This window comes from Acanthopagrus latus, chromosome 2 (genome assembly GCF_904848185.1).
Source record: "Acanthopagrus latus isolate v.2019 chromosome 2, fAcaLat1.1, whole genome shotgun sequence".
NCBI lineage: Eukaryota > Metazoa > Chordata > Actinopteri > Spariformes > Sparidae > Acanthopagrus > Acanthopagrus latus.
Window position 1 is genome coordinate 4,438,004 of NC_051040.1, and position 21,852 is coordinate 4,459,855.

The 21,852-nt window shown below is 44.2% G+C and overlaps 1 protein-coding gene across 5 annotated transcripts in view; it reads right to left on the reverse strand.

Moving 5' to 3' along the window:
* aplp2 (amyloid beta (A4) precursor-like protein 2) overlaps positions 1-13,429 on the reverse strand; it is a 57,028-nt gene extending 43,599 nt beyond the window's left edge. For 3 of the 5 annotated variants that reach the window (XM_037120166.1, XM_037120160.1, XM_037120145.1), the window contains exon 1: positions 13,130-13,426. In XM_037120166.1, the coding sequence (XP_036976061.1) occupies positions 13,130-13,201 (72 nt within the window). In that variant the 5' untranslated portion in view covers positions 13,202-13,426. Of the gene's footprint in view, positions 1-13,129 lie in introns of all 5 variants that reach the window. The other 2 variants (XM_037120174.1, XM_037120153.1) reach the window with 2 other exon arrangements.
* Positions 13,430-21,852: the final 8,423 nt, after the last annotated feature.

The following is a 21,852-nucleotide window of genomic DNA, read 5'->3' on the forward strand; positions in this document are numbered from 1 at the left end:
GGGGCTTGTTGTTTAGTTGCTAAGCTACGCAGGTGCACGATTGCATAAATAAGGCGCTGGAGTGTAAAAACTATTTCTTGCAGGAGGAAGATAATTGCTTTTCATTTTTGCGTTAATGACTCAAGGACTGCGATGATTGAGGTCCATTTTCAGGTGAGTTCGTTCCGCAGCCTCACAGCTGCATGGAGTTTTCGAGCACGCCTGCGTCTTCTGCCGAGCTCCTGTCAGTACAATCACCCGGTTTTTTTTTTGGTTTTTTTTTCCCTTCTGCCCACTAAAAGCTCTCTGCATGAGCAACCCCTTCAATCTTCCATCTCCCTCCCCTTTCATCTCTATTCCCTCTGAGCACTCTGGACGACTCTCCGTGCACCCATCTCCTCTTGCCTCCACTATCTCTGTACGTTTTACCTCAGCCACCTGATTCTCTCCCTGAGCCTCGTGAGCTGGCGACCCTCTCAACCCTCTCTATCCGGGCTTACCGTCCACGTGGCCCAGAGCGGATTACATCCTTGACATCACTGTGCCAGATGTTTACGACTGAAATAGACGGAACAACTAACCTCAACGCTGAGTCAAACAATGCACGCGTCCCAAACCCGACACTTCTTTTCCCCATTTACGCCTGAGCTGCTTCCTTCCGTTTTAATTGGAAATATTCGCTTTTGCCTAATGATCTCCCCTGTTTCCTTTGTCTCTAATGTGTCTCTCTCTCTTCAGTCGGAATCAGAGCTGCTGTCTCCATTACCTTGTTCAGGAGACTAAATTGACTATAGCTCTCTCTTGTTTTCACTCCATTGCTTGCTTCGCCGCCCCCCCTCCCAACAAAGCTTTGGCTTTTTCCATTCTTCTTCCTGCAGCTTCTGCTCCCGGCTCTCTCCAGTGAGCCGGTATAGCGATCAAATAACCGATAAGCCGCCCACTGTAACATACACATTAGCATGATTAAATCGGCCATTGTCTGTTCATTTATTAAAAGCCTCTCTGTGCTGGACGGGAGGTCTTTCTAGCCGGTGAACGGAGAATCAGAGAGATCAGATGTGTGTGTGTGTGTGTGTGTGTGTGTGGCTGAACATGGCGTGTATCGCTGTCGTGTGTGTGTCTAAGCCTGACATCACCGAGGCAGAGAAGTTAATGAGGGTTGCAGGGGTATTTCTGACACAGTGCTGGCTTCCTGTGGGGAATTTCAGGTGATGTGACGGAGAGCGAGCCTGTGGAGAAGCGATAGCAGGGCGGGAGAAGTCTGCGGTGGGCTCGGCTCTGGCAGTGGCTACACGGGAGATTTAGGGCTTAGGCGATTGTTAGACGGGGCTCAGTTTGTTTTGAACTATGGGCCTGTGTTTTCCGCGGGCCGCTTTATGTGGACGCTGACTCTTTCCCCCACTTTGTACTGCACTCTCAGCAGTTTAAAAGAGGAGGATTAGACGCAGGAGCGTGCCTCTCTCTCGTCTGCCGGAGAGCACCGCCGCCTAATCTCTGGCGCTGAGGAGAAGGGATTTGGATGAAATGACCTGTGCTCACTTCACTTTCTCGCGCCTCTCTCCCTCACACACCCTCCAAGTTGAGTGAAAACATAGTGCCGCATCCTTCCTTCCTTCCTTCCTCCTTTCCGTCACTCCCACTCCCGCTTTTTTCATTTTCCTGCTGGATGACTCTACGCTCATCAGCATGCAGCACCACGCGGCTGCTCCTCAGGACCAGGCAGGCAGGCAGGCAGACTTGTCAATAAAGGAACAACAGTAACAGGGCACCTCAGCGAGGCCTCCAGCCCTGTCACTGATGTCTCTCTCAGCTGCCTACACTCGCGCACTTAATGAGCACGTAATTGTTGAGCAAGCAAAAGAGAAATTAGGGAAGCGAGGAGGAGAAGAGGGCCACGAGGTGAGAGGTGTAATAGAGAGACAGTGGAAATGAGAGGAGGGAGAAGTGAGAAAAGCACAAGGACAGACTGTTCCAGGGGAACAAAGGAAGACATAAAGTAGCCAATTTGTCCTTAAATGTGTGGCGCAGTACAGTCGCGAGAAGAAGGGAAGAAGAGCGCTGTGTCTAAATCAGCGGGGCAGTGGGGGGAATGCTGCTCTGCGGGAGCTGACATTGAGAGCAGGCGGGGTAAAGCAGTTTCAAGGACAACATGGAAATATCACATTCAGTCGCTACAAGGCGGCCGTGAGCTGTGTGGCGAGGCCGTGCTGGAGCAGGACAGCAGCCAGGAGAACCGCAGGAGAAAGAGCCAGATCAAGGACACGCGGCAATGTTTCCAAAAGACGTGACGACGTGAAATGATAACAGGCGACAGATGCACTGCGTGGGAATGCCGAACGAGAGGAGAAAGTCGCTGACCTCACTAGTATTAGGGGTCACACTTTGATGCACACAAGTATATCGAACATATCTGGATTGCAAAAGCAGCAAGATGAGGCAAACATCAAGCAGCGCGCTGCAGCACAACCGCTATGCTCTATGCTAAAGCTATCTTGTTAGCAGGTTAGCTCAATTAGCTGTGCAGCTAAGCGGCCCGATTAGCTGATTTCGACCAAACCAGAGTTGATGGCGGAAAGACAAACAGAGCGTTTTGTTTTGTCCACCATGACTTTGAATGATTATTTGCTGTAAGGCTCAGACAGCCTGTGAAAAATAGACTCGCTCGCTGCTTGAAAAGACTCTCAGCTGAAACTACAAAGACTGTCAGGGTATCAGGCTGCTGAATCTTTCTGTACAAAGTGACACTGAGCTTCATGACGGGCCGCGGCTAGCTGGCTAGCTGGTTAGCTTCAACAGACACAGCACAGACATTTTTGACGGAACATCAACACTGTTGTTTCTTCAACTTCTGTCATTTTTTTTTTTTAGAGATGTTTTGAGAAACATTCAGTCCGTATCTTACATTTTGCCAAAATCACAGAGGCAAAAATAGCAAGTGTTCTCATACTCTCACACGAGACACGCATGAACTCTGAATCTTGTTCACAGGAACATTTTCATCAAGCGTTAACTGTGAGACAGCTTTAATCATTCACACATGAGCTACAGGCCCTGTGGAGGAGATGTTAAAATGGGTTTTCAGAGTGCAGAACTAATTCCCAGGAACATATTGAATGATAAAAATATTAAGTATATATTAAATATTAAAATAATTTTTCATCACTACCGTATGAGGTCTTATTACATTCTCCCGTCTCAGTCTCCACGTTCAGACCGACGCTGATTACCATTTGGAAGTAAGTTACAGATGGCGGCTGAGTTTGACTCCCAGCATGCAGTGCTGCTCTCCCCATGACCACCCAAGCTGATTTTAAATGAATCTGCGCTCTGATTGCAGAGCTCCGCGGCCCTTTTTTCCTCCCCTGCAGACACCGAACAGTCGAACAGAGACACAACCCACACGTCTGCGTTAGCTTGCGATGCTCCAGGCAATGCAAGGGAGGCCATCTTTAGCAGGAGGAAAGTGATGGATGTAATGTAGATATGCTTATCTATCATTAAGCCCTGCTTTGCCCTCCCCTCCACCGCTCTCCAGGGGCAGGGTGGAGGGATTTCAATCAGACTAGCGGAGAATATAACTCCATAGAGACACGCAGAGGCCAGCAGCTGATCAGTCATGTCTCTATGGTGAAGACACGGACTTAACAGCAGGAGCATCCGTCTCTGGGCCTGTCTACTACACTCGCTTTTAGTCAATGGTCTGACCTTGCTCCTCCACCTCCTGTGTCGTCGCTACAGCGAACGGCTCGAGTCAAACCCCTCTGCACCACCTCGCTAATTCTCAGCGAGAGATCCCCCGAATGAAACCGGCGCAAGATAAATTCCCGCGCCCTCACATGACCGGGCCGCAGCGTCTGCCTGTCAGCTCCCGGCAACTCAATAATAGCGCGGCGACGCTAAATAGCGCTCCCTGAAACATAAGGACGGGGATGTGATGAACACTGAAGGGTAGGTAGGGAATGGAGTGGGTGGAGTCCGGTGGAGGCGGCTAGCTGCTCAGAAGGCACTATAATTAGCCGCAGAAGATCAAATGACTTTTAATGGGTTTGTCTGAAAACAGCAGACTATTTCAGATTTGCGCTCGCAGCTATATTCATATCTCATCAAACTAATGGAATTCTCTCGAGTGCTTGATTGGTTTTTATCTCAGATCAAAATGGCTGATAGAGGTGCACGGCTGCGGCATTCACACCGCGGATTTGTAATGGGGAGAAAAAAAAAAGCCATTTCAGGGCACTATTGTGTAAAATGGAAATGTTTTTTACAAAAACGCTGCACATGATGTCGAATAACACGGGTTAGTCCTTCACGGTTCGATGCACAATCATTGTTGTCACAGGACTCATATGCCACTGATGGGTCAGTGCGAATGGTCTTATAATAACTTCTTGTGACAGATAATGGAAACCTCTACTGGTCATTAGTTAGAGAATTAATCAGAGATACTACAAGGATAATATCAGGGTCACAGCTCAGCCACGGTGGAGCTCTCAGTGGAGAGAGGTCTGCTGCAGAATGCTAAATATGCTGCCTGCAATTAGGCTTTGAGCATGCAATAACGCACAGTTACACACACTGTGCCCTGAGACACGCTCGGAGAAGCCTCCAGTGCAGAAACAATTACTTGATTAATTGATCAGTAAATCAACGGATAAAGTCAACACACGATCTTGACATTTGGGTCTTTCATCAAGCAAAAAAAAAAAAAAAAAAGGCCAAACCTGCTTCCAGCTTCTCAAATGTGAGGATTGTTCTGCTTTTCTTTGTATCAAATCACAGTAAATTTAATATCTTTGGGTTCTGGACAACTGATTGGGCAAAACAAGAGACTTGAAGAAGTCATAGTGGGTTTTGTGATGAGCTCTGCGCAATCAGGCCGATCGATTAACCACATAGGTTTAACTTGGATGTGATTGTGGCCGATGGACGTGCAGCCTCCACCCATCACACAAGTGACTATTAAGTGAACCGACTTCCCAACTACAACCAATAACTTTGAGGGAAAATAAAAATCATTTCCAGCTACATTTTTTACGGATAGTTTGATGTTCAGCTCCAGATTTATTTATTACTTCAACCAGATGTTCAGTTCAACAGTTATCCAGTTTCTAAGAAGTCCAAGATTATTCATTTCTGACAGGCTCAAACGTTGTTTTGGTGTTTGGGTGGCGGTGTGGGGGCGAGATCAGCTGATTCACTGATCCTGCTCCACCATCAGTCGACCTTTAACAATTAAATCAAGTAAATCAATCGAAGAAATTATCATCGCTCGCAGCCTTACAGCTGTCTGTTCCACCTTTTTGACTCCTGCGCGGTTAATATTCCTGCATAATAAAACCATATTCATGAATACATGTGTACGGCCGATGCAGGGGAAATAAAGGGAAACACAGACTGAAGTCGGATGGGGAGTTGCTGTTCTGCTCTCAGTGAAATTAAACGTGTCACAGTGTGTTTGTGTGTGTATGTGTTCCCTTAATTTCCCAGGGTTTCCTGCTAGCATTCAGGATACATTAATTTCCCCTACGCCCTCATCTGGGGTTTTCTATTTTAGACTGAGGAAATTATGTCCAAGAGCTCCAGCCGGGTTCTGACTCTAATTTACATTTTGGCTTCTCCTTAAATTATACAATGCACAAACCTTCCTTTTATTGCTTGTGTGAGGGCAGGGAGGGGATCTGTAGGCTTTGGCTCTCCAATCGTGCATGAACACCTCTCATTGAATTAATTATAGCGTAGGAGGGTAAGAGCTTAAAAAATAAATATAGGGAGGAAAAAAAAAAAAAAACTCAAAGGAGATTCTCTTCATTTAATTTCTATCACCGGAGAAAAATCTGTTTCTGATGGAGTCCAATGTGGAACGCTAGCTTCTTCCTCGGTGAAATCTCCCCCCCTCACCGTGTTCTGTCGGCGTCCCGAGCGGACCATCCTACAGAGCCGCTGTTTTTGTCCTTGGCCACCTTCTCCTTGAGAAAGTGCTGTATCAGACAGGCTGCTAACAGGGACGTCACATAGCTGGAGCACCAGCACCAGCGGCAGCAGCACGGGCCTCTCTCTGGGGGTATACAGTTACACTGCACTGCCTCTATCTCTTACCGTTCTGACATTTTCATTTCCTCCCACTCTCCTGAGAAAAAAAAGATAAACTTTTTTCAAAAAAGAAACAGGATGGACTCCCTGCCGCTGTGGGTTCCAGCCTGGATGATACCATTTCCATGACAGGCACGGGGGGGTAAAGAGACGAGGGAAGTGAAGGAAGCTCGGTATGCAGGAAGAACGGACGGGGAGGAAGCTGGAACTAGCATTCTCTTGTTTTCCCTGGCAGGAGTATTTGTGCAGCGTTGCTCAGCAAAACAGAGCAATATAGCAGCAAGGCGGCCTGCCAATCATCCAGCCATCTTATCAAGGCAAGAGCACCACCTCCTCCCTCAATCTCCTTTAGCTATAAAAGCTGTGGTACTGAGGCAACATCCACACTAACACCTTTAAAACTAAGTTTCAAAATAGAAACTGTGTCCAGATGAACTCCTTCATGGCTTATAAGAATCAGGATGTAAACATGTTTCTGTGCCGGCAACGTTTCCAGACGTCTTCATTTCAGGGGTCCTTAAATGCCAAATGGAAATGTAGAAATGTATTAGAGTGAATATAACTTAAGGGTTTATTGTTCAGAGAAGAACCTGATCAAATAGTGACAGGGCAAAATTGGAAATTTGCAGACACAAAACGTTGATTGTGACCTTACAACATCGCTCTCTCACAGTGAACTGGGTGCACAGATGAGGCTAACGTGTCTTTAATATGTTGGGGAATGAGGAGGAGAGAAGAAGCAAGTGATTAAAAAAAGGTAATATAGGAAATTGAGGATGAGACGCATCGAGAATCATCGTGGATTCAAGTCGCAGAGAGGTGAATCTAACTTAAATTTAATTGTGAAGACAGTGGAGATTCACAGCTCTAAACAAAACATTAACAAAATGCCCCCCAGCCAGAGAAATAAGGACAGAGACACAATTATACACACAAAGACAAACAGACCCACCCACACACTCAAGAACTCGCACAGAAAGAGATGAAGACATAAATCAACAAAGCACTAAGAAAAGACACATCAATTATAACTGAAGTTTGGAAAACTGGGTCTGATTTTGAATGCTCTTGTTCGACAAGAGAGACGACATTCAGTTAGAGAATGGGTTCAAACAGAAGTAAAGGAAAAGAAAAAAAGAAAAACGTCCTTGAGTAATTTATGCTCTTACATTTTCTGGTGCAGTTGAGCATGCAAACGGTGGGAAACAATGCCGAGCACACAGCTAAACTGGCTCTTTGATTCTTAGCTGCCTGCCTCCATTATACCTCACTTTGTGCAAAAAAAAAAGGCAGACAAATCAGTGCACAGGCCTCGCCCGAGCCTGCGTATGACTCACTGATCTTACAAAACCGAGAGGCACACACCTGAAAAAGACAAGCAGTGGATGGCAGACATTGTCCTCCTCACGTATGGACAGACAGGGACCGAGGAGGAGACCGGCGGGGGGCCATAAGCAGAGCTACAACTCATAGATAGCACACCAGATATTTTATTCATGGGCAGAAAAACCCAAGCAGCCAGAGTGACTCACTGTGCCACAGGGACACACTCACACGAGTCGGGAGGGGTGACAGGGTTTAACCCACCTACGTTGACTGCCTCCTTATTCTCAAACAGAAAACACATTAAAAAATAAAGTCTTGAATGGCAAAGGCTCCTTTCAGAGGGATTAGAGGGGGATGTTTTTGTCTACTGAATTCGCCCGAGTGTACAGTCACTCTCCGAGCGCTATCACAAGAAGCGAGCCGCTCACAGAACAATACAGCGAGCCGTTTGCACTTCAGGCTATGCATTCCTGAGCACTCTGGCATATAAACTGACAAAAGGAATTCTCATGCAGCAGTGCTGAGCCAGGCTATTGTCGAAAAAACAAAACAAAACAAAAAAAACAACCCCACGCAGACTCAGGTGTAGCGCCGTTGGATGAGGATTGCCGGGGCTGTGCAGATTGGCCTACATATGGCGGGAGGCCTGGCGTAACTTAAGCGATGTGCAGTCATCAGTGTGCCGATTTGAACCCACTCACTCCTCGCCAAGTTTCTGCCGCCCAGGATCTCTCACTGAGAGAAAAAAAACAAAAAACTGACTAAATATGTGATGAGCTGAGCTGTAAAAAAGGACTCAGGCGTGCAAACACACACACACACAGACACAAATATTTCAGAGGCACACAAACATTTTTCAGTTGCAAAAAAAAAAAAAGAGGAGGCAACCCTGCTCACTTGGGATAATTAGAGCGCACGCAGAGCCTGGGAGACAAAGCTTGGCATCGTGAGAACAAGGCCCGACTGATGAGGCCTCTCTATTTAAATCCCTGGGACGAGATGAGTGTGTCTTGTCGGTGGAATCGCTCCAGGAGACATGCACGGGCTTGGAGGAAGAGAAACAGCCAAGGCGGTGAAAAGAAGACGGAAAGACAGACGGAGACAGAAAAAAAAAAAAAAAACTGCAGATGAACTGAGAGGCAGGAAGGTGTCTTTGAGGAAATGAAAGGAGAGAGAATAAGGGCTAAGATTCAATCAGACATCCCATCCTACTGTTAGTCATAGAGGCATAGATCAGACTTGAGTGTTGAGTGAACGCCGCTGAAATTACACACAGGTGACTCACACTGTGTCTCTGTGCCACTTTGAAGTCAGTTTGCCTCTGCAGGGCTTGGAAATGAGGGTTTGACGGAGCGAGTGGGCGACTGGGGGAGTGAACCGAGTGAGCGTACGAGCAGATGGAGATGGGTAGGGCTCCAGGATTAGTACCTTTCCCTCCGCAGATCTATAAGCACCAAGTGTTGCTTGTCGCTAAGAGGATTCGCAGGGATACGGGGCCGTCCCAACAATTGAAAGCAAGGTTTTAGGCGCTAATCTACGAATTCACGGGCGAGTGCAGCTGATTCTCGGCTGATGGATCACATGCCGCCGCCTTCAACTTGATTGACACGGCAGAGCGTGGGGTTCAAAAGGGGGCAATCTTCGCGGCTTAGAGGAGAGAGAAGACGCCTCCTACAGACGGCTTTAACTGTGCTCCCCCGCCCACAACGACGCATTGAGAGATCATTATCACATGCGAGTGCCACTGATTGTTGTTTTGGGTTTTTTTTTTCTTTTCCCCCAGGCGTGAAACGTCGCCAGCGATCTGCCCCGTGCACTCATCTTTTCTCGGTATCTTGATCACCTCTGTATGGTAACGACACCCCGGGTTGTCCCGGCTATTCATGGGGCTCACAAAAGGCCCTGATAGGGAACCATTCAGCCCTGCTAACGGACGGCTTCCATAGCACCCGCCCCGACAATCACAGCCAACTGGGGCCATTCATTCGCGTGCAATTGTTCACTATCAGCCCATATCCAGAGCAAATACACACAAGGAAGCACACAGGAGCACTTTAATATCAATGCTTGCCGACAAGCACACACAGGCAAGAACGCACACAGACTCTGGATGATAAGTGGGGGAAGAAAAAACGCTGCTGCAAAGACGCACAGCAGCACAGTCGTTCTTTGGGTTATGCAGGACAGAACTGTTTTCTTCTTGCTGCAGAAGTATCCGGCCTCTCCGCACTTCGGTGGATTGGATCAGCCGGTCCGATGCTGCGGGGTCGCTCTGACATGCACGTGTTTGCAAACACAGAACACCATAAAGTCAGAGTCGATCCAGCAGGATGAGTTAACCCAGCGGTTTCATTCCACTCGCCGTGTTTTCTCCCAGGCTCGCGAGGAGGAACACTGTTCTAAATTATTTTCGACAGGCATAAAACAACTGATGTTGTGTTACGTAACACTCGGTCATATTTGCGTTATGTGTCAGAGCTGCGATAATCTCCTCTTGCTTAAGTCAGCGGAGAATAAAATGTACTGAATGCATTAACTGTTCCAGATATTTTGTACTCCATTAATCCAGTGGGAGCCATATCAGCGAATGCCTCAGTGTGATGCAACTCTCTGGGTAAACCTGCTGTGTGCTTCGAGCCTGTGCCGTTATTTCTTAGCCCAAGGAAACACACAGCTGCTCACCCTGGATACACAAGCGAGGGGAATTTAAATAAAACCCTGCTGTTGTTTTCCTTTTGGGGTAAATTATAAGGCAAGATGCAGCGAGTAAAGAGCACGAAATCACCGGGGCAAACCCTCTTTTGAAGCCGCTGCAGACTGTAAAGCCTCAACACAACACAAAGATGCTCAGATGACGGCGGGGAAAAAAAACACAGCTGAAGAAACAAAAGCTCACAATCTGGTGCTCTCGCAGGTATCTGACAAAACAAAACCGTTTACACAGCTGAAGCAGCCAGTTCATCGCAAAACCGCTACAAAAGGAGGAACTGCGAAACAAAAGGGCCAACGCAGCCACCTCGGCTATCACAAACGAGACGAGGAACCACGGAAGGAGAGAGGTGGGCGAGAGGGAATAAAACCGTCCCCGACCAACAGCGAGCGAGTCTCCGAGGAGCTCTCACAGGCTCGTAAATTCAAGCTCAAGGTCCACCGGAGGAGCGAGTGCAGGCGGCATGTCAGCACAGCAATATCTACCTCAGCTGTGTGTCCACGGGCTCATCAGCACGCACACACACACACACACACACACACACACACACACACACACACACCAGCCGCTTCACTGACAAACAACAGCAAGCAGTTGTTTTTCCTGACACGGTTCAAACAACCGAGAATTACACAGGAAAGAGCAGCACAGCTCTGGTTTCATTATTCTCCTGGCTGAGAAGAAAGAGACAGTTTGATGTTTAGCTGGATGCTTGTAGGACTTTTCTGAATCTGCAGTCTTTAGTTAACTAAAGATAAAACCGAACGCTGTTTATCTGCAGCCACGCTTTAAATCTTCAACATTTGTATAATCTGCTCTGGGGCCTCAGCTAATGATTATTTTCATGGTTGATTGCTCCGTCTCAATTAATCGATTAGTTGTTTCAGAGCTTCCCAAAGCCCAAGATGATGTCCTGAAACTAAAAACTCATAGAGGAGTTCAGAAACAAACAAAAATATTCACCTAGGAAGCTGAAATATCTTTAAAAATATGTCTCATCTAACTATAAAACAGGAATATCTGTCACTCTGTTACTTGCATATCTCGAGAACTGTTCGTCTGACCTACTTCACACTTCACAGGGTTGCTGCTGAGGAACAAAAGAAGAAGTGCAGCGTCAAATCTGAACACGCAACAACGTTCGAATCTCGCGCGATCTGATGGGGAAGCAGACGTAAACTAAAAGGAAATTAGTGTGCTGCTGCTGCAACAACGGGAAAAAAAACAGAGGCAGAGGGTTCAACGAGTCAGGAGACACGAGTTTTATATTTTCTGACAACAGTTGCACGCTAGCTAACATTAGCTTCAAAGTGTACAGTGTTTACCGTCGCCTGGCCACGGGACGCCTCTCTTGTTTATTCGCTGCTGCTCTAGTCGTCTCTTTGTTGCATTGTTCTCTACTTCCTCACAATTAAATGTCCATATTTGTGTTTTAGCCGGCAGTCGTATTCAGATGTTAAATACTACTTGAGTACTGACAGGTATTAATATCCGTATTTTATGTTTTCTTGCAAATGAAAATGCCACCAAACAAAGACAAAAGCTTTGTCCTTCAGGAAAAGCCATTGATTAAACCACAGGAATCCTCAGCGTGCAGCAGCCACCATAAATTTCTCAATTTAATTTGGGTGACGGATCAGAAAAATCCATTGATTTCATCCATTAATCATCTCGGGGAGAGTCTGTACAGTATCGATCAAGGCCGTCTGCGTGGTTAGGAAGGTTGACTGAGGAGGCAATCATTGCAGAGAGGACGGGTCTTTGTAGAGAGAGCGTGCAGCAAGCATAGATTTTTGTTGGGGGACATAATAACCATTATTTCCCCTCACACACACACACACACACACACACACACACACACACACACACAATGCCAGCCAATACTGCCTCAAAATGGCCGAGGTTTTGTGTGTGCGTGTGTGTTTGTGTGTGTCGCAAATCGCAAAGGAAAAATCATTCACTGGTAACCACTTTGCACTGCGCACAAAGAGTCGCCGGGAGGAGACGTCTTGTTAAAAATGTTTTGTCATGGTTGCTTCAACAGTGAGCAGGAGCAGTTGTGTTTACCCTCTGAGGGGGTGGACGGCTGGACGGTGGGGTGGTGGGGTGGTGGTGGAGGTGGAGGGGGGTGGGGGGGGAGTGTTTGCTCTGAAAATGGTTGCATTGTTATCCGATGACACACACGTCTGACACTGCAGGCATCAGTGTGCAGGCACAATAACTGGTGAGCCAGCAGGAAAATAGGACACCAGGTAGGTGTGTGCACGTGTGTGTGTGTGGGAGTGGGTGTGTTTGTTCAGGAAACACACACACACACACATTTGGATCTGATTAATCATATAGTGACACAAAATGTGATACACAGTGAGATAATGAAGACATGTGAGTGAGAATGAGAGGTGGAGGGGGGCCGGACTGGAACGAGAGGGGCCCATGCTGATAACACAGGAAAAGGCCGGACACTACCAGAGGATTTCCTCCTGCTCCTCTCGCTCCAGACAATCACACACATTATAACAAATATAAGAGTGAGAGCAGACAGTGGGGTGTTTGTGATCCACTGCAGAGGACCTGTGTGTCCCCCCCACCCCAAAAAAAGGCCTGACAGAGAGACAGCTGTCTTTCATTTGATCTCTGCAGCAAAAAAAAAACCCCTGCTGTAATTCTTGTCACAGCACCTCCAGCCTCACATTGTTCAACTCACAACCCAACAAAACTGCAAAATCAGAGCTCAACAACGAGCTGAAACCCTGGAAGCAAAAGCTCATTAATATTTAACTACATCTGATATCACAACAGCGTCGTTGAGCCACGATTAAAACATGATTATATAAACACCAAACAAACGTGTTTTAGGTGAAATCCTCCAGCTGAAGAACAAGTCTGATATAAAAATACACATTTACATGAAGAAGATGAGTGTTTTTTTCGTTTCATACACAACCAGAAAACACCCCGGCTGTGTTGATCCAGGTCAAACTAACGTGGCTCAGAATAAATCAGGAAACATTTCGGGTTACATACCTCAATGTATCCGGCCAGCGCTGGAACCACAATGCCCAAAATAAGGACCGATATCGCCGGGACCGAACCCATCTTCCCAGGATCTAATGCTACTGTAAATAACTTATATCCTGAGATCTATATGTTTGGAGAGAAACGTCCTGGGAGAATAAAACCTCCTGAGAGATATAAATGTGAGGGTGAGTCCCGGACAGAGACGCGAGTGCTGCTGCTGCTCCGCTTGTTTTGTTACCCGAGCTCGACAGAAATGTTGGAGGGAGACGGCGCGTCGGTGCCTCCTGTGAAATGTGGACTGGCTGTGGGTCTGTGGCGGATCTGCCTCTGCTGCCTCCTCCCTCCTCTGAGCCTCTGAGCCTCGGGAGGAGGCACATGGAGCGGCTCGCTGCGCCACCTGGCGGCCGCCTGCAGGAACAGCAGCCCGGAGACACAACGCACCACCGGACGGATCGATAATAATAACACCAATGTGATAAACACTGGTTTTTGTCGAAGTCTGTTGTATATATTATAACATCATATATATATATATTCTAATTATGAGACAACACGTCAAATGTCAAAACTATGTTTATTGTTTATTTTGTAATTTTTTCATTTAAATTGATATTTCTGACTTTTTAATTGCATAATTCACAATTAAAAAGTTGCATCATAACAAAACAGTCCAATATAAGAAAATCTGCATAATGAAGGATAATGGATGTTAATGATGATTCTGAATACAACTACACATCGATAGATCGATAGATAGATAGATAGATAGATAGATAGATAGATAGATAGATAGATAGATAGATAACTTTATTAATCCCAGAGGGGAAATTAGGTCATCATAGCAGCAAAGTACATTCAAGTACAAATACAGTCAAAATACAAGGTCACATATAGAAACAATAAGCAACAATAAAGTACTATATACAATAAAATCCTCAAGCAGTTATAAAATATGAAAATAAAACATACTAGGCATGGGAACAGGGGGCCAATGGCCCCCCAGATGCTTCGGCTGCCCCACCAAACCGACCCCGCTTCATTCAGAAAAAAAAAAAGTATATTCAAATATATAGTATTGTAATTTATTCCCATAAATACTGCTCAGAGTAATCCCAGTCCACGGCTCCTCTCTCTAGAGATGCCACCTGTCCGTTTTTTCCAGAATTTTCTCTTTAATCAACAGCTCCACAACAAACATAACATGATAAGATATTAGAAACATTTTCTTATTTATGACTGATCAGAATATCACGTCACTGACCTCCCCACGCAATTCCCATGAGCGTGATTGACTCAGAATCAGAATTCCTTTATTGCTCCTGCAAACAGGGATATCTGTGTGTCACAACAGCCTAATCAATACACATCAATACATTTACAAAATAAACAATATCTAACAAAAGGTAAGAAATAGATTCTTACATACTGGGGCACTAGTACATACGTAATATCTACTAGTGCCCTGCCCCTTTCTGTGACATCATCCCCATGAAGTCATCATTCACATTTAATTTAATTAATTTTATGGTAAAAATATAGAACAGAAATCAGTAACACTTGAGCTGAGGTGTCCAAATTACCTGAATGCACCTGATTACAATATTAAAGTAATGCAACTTGATTACAATCAGTTAGTTTTGGATTAATAACAAATAAAGACCAGAGAAATTAAATATCAATTAAAAAGTAGCTGTTTGTAAATCCTGTTAACACGTGTTTATCTGTGTTTGTTCTATTATTTTTTATCCTAACATTTGACAAGAGGGAGGGACTCAAACTCAGGATAAAAGCAGATTATTTGAACACAGAACTCCTACTCTACCTACAGCGGTAAACAACTTTGAAGGGCTACTGAATTCTCCAGTTGAAATGACAAACCAGGTCAAATAAGTCCAGCCCACAGGTTTTCTGACCAATCCATGTGGTGCGCGCCAGAAGGGGCGGTCCCGCTCGTTTCCCGCGTGAAATTAGGGCATTTCCCTCCAAAAAGTTAGATGTGTATATAATCAGCCCACTGATCATCACTCTGGTCTCTTCTCTGAGGACGCGAACATGGTGAGTAAACTGTTCTGTACGAATCTGCTTTGTGTGTCCAGTTACCTGCTCAGTACAGGTGTATTCATGTCTGTGTGGGAGGTGTACAGATAGTTAATACTTATTGATCTCAGGTAACAAGCCCAAGTGATGTTCCTTCACATATCAGCAGCTCCACATAGTAACTACTTTAATGTGCGAGTTAAAATGGAGCCAGCCTCCCTGTCGGTGAGATTTGTTTCTACCTCAAATGTTTCTGAAATAACTCTGAACAGAAACTGAAGACGTCTCATTTAACTGTTCAGTGATGAGATCAATTCGGCTGGAACATAATCCTTTAATTACGGCCAGTTAAATCCTCTATCAACGTTGTGTCTTGCTCCATGCACCAAACTCCATTGCGATTTTGGTCGTTTTTATCTCTGCCATGTTAATTTCATGAATAATGCGCAGTTAACTTAACTTTGGTCACTATCTAAAAACAAGAAGGTAGTTTCGGTAAAGTCGGCATGAAGTATTTTTAATTTATTCATGAAAGCTGTTTAGCTAACGTTATACTGGTCAGTGTAAGTGAGTGCTACTGTTATGTTAGCTAGCTAGCTGACTTTGTTGTTGTTGCACATGCACTTCAGGTTTGGGAAACATGTCAGCAGCAGCTCAGCTGCCTTTATTAACGGATATGGACACTATAACGAGCTTATAAAGACGTCTGAGTCATTTAATCGTCGTGTTTTTACAGACGGATTTGCATGTTAGCTAACGTGTGTCTGTTGGAGAGCGTTAGCATGACGCCATTATCGTGTTGTGTAATGTTAGCTTAGTGTTAGCTTGAAGGTATTATCCTGCTGTGTGATGTTAACTTGTTAAAACTAGCATCTTTACAGCTGAATATCTGAGCACAGCACAGTTAGCTAACAGGCTCCAAGTGTTGTGTTTATAATGTTTCAGTATGTTAGTATGTCAGCATCTAGAAGGTTATTTTGAGCAGCTAAAGTAGTTTATACACACAATATGCAGCCTCATTGTAATCTGAACAGAATGTCTATCACTGTACAGACTCCCTGTCTGTAGACTTTAAAATCATATTGCTCGTCTATAAAGCACCATATGTTTTCAGGATTTAATACATTTGCTTTACCTTTAAAAAACACATTTATTAAATCGGATTATAGCAGATTTTATAGTGCAGAATGATGTGAGACTCCTGAAGTGGTGCACATGGTTACAGACTGCTATACCAATCTTTATTATGAAATGATAATCCTGTAAGAAATCCCCTTTTGCTGGAGGTGTCTGTAATCTTAATACATATTCTTTTTTACTGCTATAATCAGAATATATATATGCAAACACACACACATGTGCATGTAGTCATCATGTTATACTAAAGTTCTTCCTCCTCTCTCCAGGTGAACAGTGGGACTTGTCTTCAGCTTCAGGTGGAACAGCTCTGACCTGAATGGTGATCAGCACCAGAGAGGAGAGACACCTGGTCCAACAAGGTCAGTGCAGTGTAGGTGCAAAAATTAAAGGCAGAAAGTCTGAGATTTGCCAGTTGCTGTTCATTAATACTCTAGGACCATTAAATGCTTCTGTTAGGACACTACTCTTCAAATTTAGTAGTGTTTTAAATGGTTTCTGTTTACTAAGAGAAAACATAAACAGTCTGTTTAGAACGCCTGCATTTTTTAATCTCATTTATGCATAATATAAATGATATAATTATAAATGATTTAACATGTATATCTACACTGTTCAGCCACAGCATTAAAACAACTGACAAGTGAAGTGAGCATTGATCATCTTGTTACAATCAAATGTTCTGCTGGGAAACTTTGATTTCTGTCATTTCTGTGGATCCTCTTTGACAAACACCAGCCACCCAAACACCGTTCAGACCAACTGCACCCCCTCATGGCAAAGAACCCAAGGTGTCAAACTGGCCTCCTCATCCTCCAGATCCCAATCCAGTTGAGCATCTGTTGGATGCGCCAGAACCAACTCCTATCCATGTTGGGGCCCCCATGGATCGTTCTTGGCTCTGACTGCATCCAGTGGAAGCTCAGTTGGATTGAGATCTGGGGAATCTGGAGGTCAGGTTGACACCTTGAGCTCTTTCCCATGTTCCTCGGGTCGTTCCTGAGCGGGGGGGCACTGCCACTAAGGAGTGCTGCTGCCATGAGGGGGTGTACTTGGTCTGCAGCTGTGTTTGGGTGACTGGTGTCTGTCAAAGAGACATCCACATGAATGCTAGGACTCATGGCTTCACAGCCGAACATGACATTGGAACACAATGATCCATGTTATTCAATTCACCTGTCACTGGTTCTAATGTTATGGCTCTCAGTGTTTACACATGTTAAATACTTTATGATTTAGATCAAATAAATGCATTTAGGCACTATAACCAGACTTGTTTATATTTCCTCTCAGTAAATCAAACCTGTTTAAATGACTTCCTCTTCCTTTGAATCCTGTGGGTTTTGAGCTAAGACTTATACATTTTAAATGGACAGCTTCATTTATGTAGATTCAACATTAACATGAGCCTCGGCCTATTCGACCGGCAGGCCACTAATAAGGATCATATTCAGTTTCTGCCGTGAAGCTGTCTGGTAGTGAAGTTTTTGGTTTAGAAGCGGTTGTTGTTGTCTCATTCATGATAGAGGTGGAGCAAACTGAGCTTCAAACACCAGCAGAATGACCGGAGACATGTTAAGTTCTGTCAGCCTGTGTAAGGTTTCTCTTGAGCAGTTGTAAGTTTGTCTATGTCCTTCTGAGTGTATAAACTATGATGAGCAGAGCCTGGTGTTAACATTGGTGTTATTCATGGTAGAAGTGCAGTGAAGTGAGAGCTACAACACCAGCAGAACTGAACGGAGACGTGTTGTTTTGGAGGCCTTGTGGTATAGATCTGTCTAGGGACAAAAGATAAGTGACAGTAATACAGTTGTTAGTGGTCTGCCAGGCAAACCTGGTGTTATTGTAATTTATAGGTTAACTTGACCAGACTTCAGCTGTCTTCAATGGCAAATGCCCGAGTGCTGTCCATCGGAGCTGTAAGCAGTGGTTTCCATGAATGGCAGTAGTCAGGCCTTTGATCAGCTGCTGGTATTGGTAATAGCGTATCTTACGAGCCCTTGTGCGATCCCGCCAACTTACAGGTCCCTCATGTTCAGACACCTATGGTATGGTAGAAGCGTGCACAAAGTGTGCGTGTTTAGCTTGGGCCTCGGCCTGGCTAGGGACATGCTCAGGGCCACGGTAGAAGCTAGCCTGACGCCACTAAAGCGGCTTGGATCTCTGCCCTCAACTGTCCATGACGATTCCCCTCGCGAGTTCAGTGTGTATGGGCGCGATGCCTTTGCCTTGAAGATAATGTTGAACCTCTGTGATAAAACAAAATGAAATGATAAAAAAAAATTGCAGGAATTCAATTTCTTTGCAATTGTGCGCAACAGCATCCTGCTTGATAACACCAAGCAGAGATCATTACAAAGCTGTTACAGGGCCCTCGGCCTCACTGCCCAGCAGACCACTAATAAGAATCTGATTGTGTTGTGTTGACGTTTTTTGTTTGGAAGCAGTTGTTGTGGTCATGTTTATGGTAGAATTGCAGCAAACTGATAGCTACAGACAGCTTGAGCGGTTGTTAGCTTGTCTGCCTCCTTCTGAGTGTATTGAAGGTTTGTTTTCAGTTCAGGTTTATCTCCACTTGAGTGCACAAATGTGCATTCAGAGAGTGCTTGATAAGTTTTATGAAGCCTTTGAAGTTGTTGTTTTGCTGGAGAATCATCGTGGCATAAAGCTTTTCATGCTAACAGTGTTAGCTAAACAATGTTGAGCGCAGTAAGCTAGAATAACCAGTTCACCACCGTAGAGTTCTAGGCACAAGAGTTCAGTAACAGCAATGCAGGTGTTAGTAGTCAGCTAGGCAAACCAGGTTATCAGGCTTGTGTGAACTGACCAACCAGATCAGACTGAGGCCCCGTCTCCAAACCCACAGGATTCAAGGAGTGTTTTTACAGCTACTGGATATAAAAAAATATATATCTTGTAATAAAATGTATACGAAAATACAAGTCTTCTCACTTGTAACAACTCGACTCTCTATGAGTCCTGTTAATAGCCCACAAAGTGCGTTATTTGACAACCTGAGAATGAGACTCAAAAATCAGCTGTATTTCTACAGAATTGCTTTATGAGTAAACTAATCCACCCAATTAATCAATTGATTGATAACTGTCCTCCATATGCAGCACACTGGCTCTCAACTTTCTGCTTTTAATGCTGGATAACTTAATCTATGATAATACATCATGTTTGATCAGCGAATGTTTATATTGTTTATGTGAATCTGCAAAGTAACTAGTAACTAAAGCTGTTAGACAAAGTGTAGTGAAAGTATGAATAATATAGTTAAAAACTCAATTAATGCAAAATATGAAAAATGTTTAACATGTATATCTTCACTGTTCAGCCACAACATTAAAACAGCTGACAAGTGAAGTGAGCATTGATCATCTTGTTACAATCAAATGTTCTGCTGGGAAACTTTGAGTTCTGTCATTTCTGTGGATCCACTTTGACAAACACAGCCACCCAAACACCGTTCAGACCAACTGCACCCCCTCATGGCAAAGAACCCAAGGTGTCAAACTGGCCTCCTCATCCTCCAGATCCCAATCCAGTTGAGCATCTGTTGGATGCATCAGAACCAACTCCTATCCATGTTGGGGCCCCCATGGATCGTTCTTGGCTCTGACTGCATCCAGTGGAAGCTCAGTTGGATTGAGATCTGGGGAATCTGGAAGTCAGGTTGACACCTTGAGCTCTTTCCCACGTTCCTCGGGTCGTTCCTGAGCGGGGGGGCACTGCCACTAAGGAGTGCTGCTGCCATGAGGGGGTGTACTTGGTCTGCAGCTGTGTTTGGGTGACTGGTGTCTGTCAAAGAGACATCCACATGAATGCTAGGAGTCATGGCTTCACAACCGAACATGACATTGGAACACAATGATCCATGTTATTCAATTCACCTGTCACTGGTTCTAATGTTGTGGCTCTCAGTGTATACACATGTTAAATACTTTATTAATTAGATAAAATAAATGCATTTAGGGACTGTAACCAGACTTGTTTGTATTTCCTCTCAGTAAAACTTGTAAATGTTCAAATTAACTTCAGAATTAAATTAAATTAAAACTCCATGTAAAGAAATTATGAAAAGTGATTTCAGGTTAAATACAACTGAGTTAGAGACTCAAACCTCCACAAGGAGACTCAAAACTCATCAAAAATAGACCCAGGTCTCTTTGTGGAGGACAAACAACTACCACAAAAACAAAACCTCGACACACAAACAAAACCTCTAAAAACAATAAAAACCTGCAAAGACACACAAAACCAATAAAAACAAACAAAAACCTCTAAAAACAAACACACAAACCCCTAAAAACAAACAGAAACCTCTAAAAACAAACACACAGAACCCCTAAAAACAAACACACAAAACCTCTTCCAACAAAAACCTCTAAAAACAAACATACAAAACCCCTAAAAACAAACGCACAAAACCTATAAAAACAAACAAAAACCTCTAAACACAAACACACAAAACCCCAAAACACAAACACACAAAACCCCTAAAAACAAACACACAAAACCTCTTCCAACAAAACCTCTAAAAACAAACACACAAAACCTCTAAAAACAAACACAAAAACCTCTAAAAACAAACATAAAACAACACAAAACCTCCACAAAGAGACATCAAACTACCACTGCTCTTCTTTCTCTTCCTGCAGGTGACGGACGAGCCGCCTCAGGACCTGAAGCAGGAAAACTGAGGATCCGTCTTCTGATGAAACTCCTTCGGGTCCTGCAGTTGTGTGTTGACTCTGGTTTCACCTGCTCAGACAGTGAGCACTGTTGTCTTTGCTGGCTATTTACATAATAAAACCTTTTTTTTTAATTACACTCAATTTTGTTTTTTTTATAGATTTTTAAGGCACGTATTGAGTCTTTTGATGGAGTCCAGTGTCTCCTCTCAGTGGCATTTTCAAAGCTTTAATTATATTTGATGTATACATTTTATTTCTGTAATGGAGAGCAGGACTTCCATTACCTTCATTATCTATTCCTATTCTGGGAATGACTGATTTAGAAACCATGTGTTTAATAATGTCTGAGCAGGTTAGCCTCTCTCCATCTCCTATCACATGAATGAAGTTAACAGCAGCACAGTGTATTATCCTTTTGGAAAGTCCCTTTGTGTCTGTGGTGACAGTCAGACAACAAAAGACATTAGTTCACAGCAACAACACCACTAATAAATAATTAAATACAATAAAACGTAGGTGACACACCCTCAGACCACAAGGCTTTGTTTAACAGAGCCACACTGGGAGGTTTCCTTATTCTTAAAGTTCTCAGAGATCAGCCCGAGGTGTCTTCTGTCCTCTTCTCACTTCTGTTTTTGTTCAGTTGGTATTAAAGTTGACTGCAATTAATTATCTTCCGTTCAGGAAGAGAAACTTGGTTGAAATCTAATTTTTGTGAATTAGGCCTCTCGTCTTTCTTATTCACAAAACATTCTGTGTTTCACGAGGAGAAATAATGAGCAAATGATCCAGAGAAAGTAATTTCTTTTTTTGCTTTGAAGGCAATGCGATGAGGAAAGACTTAATTTTCTCTGT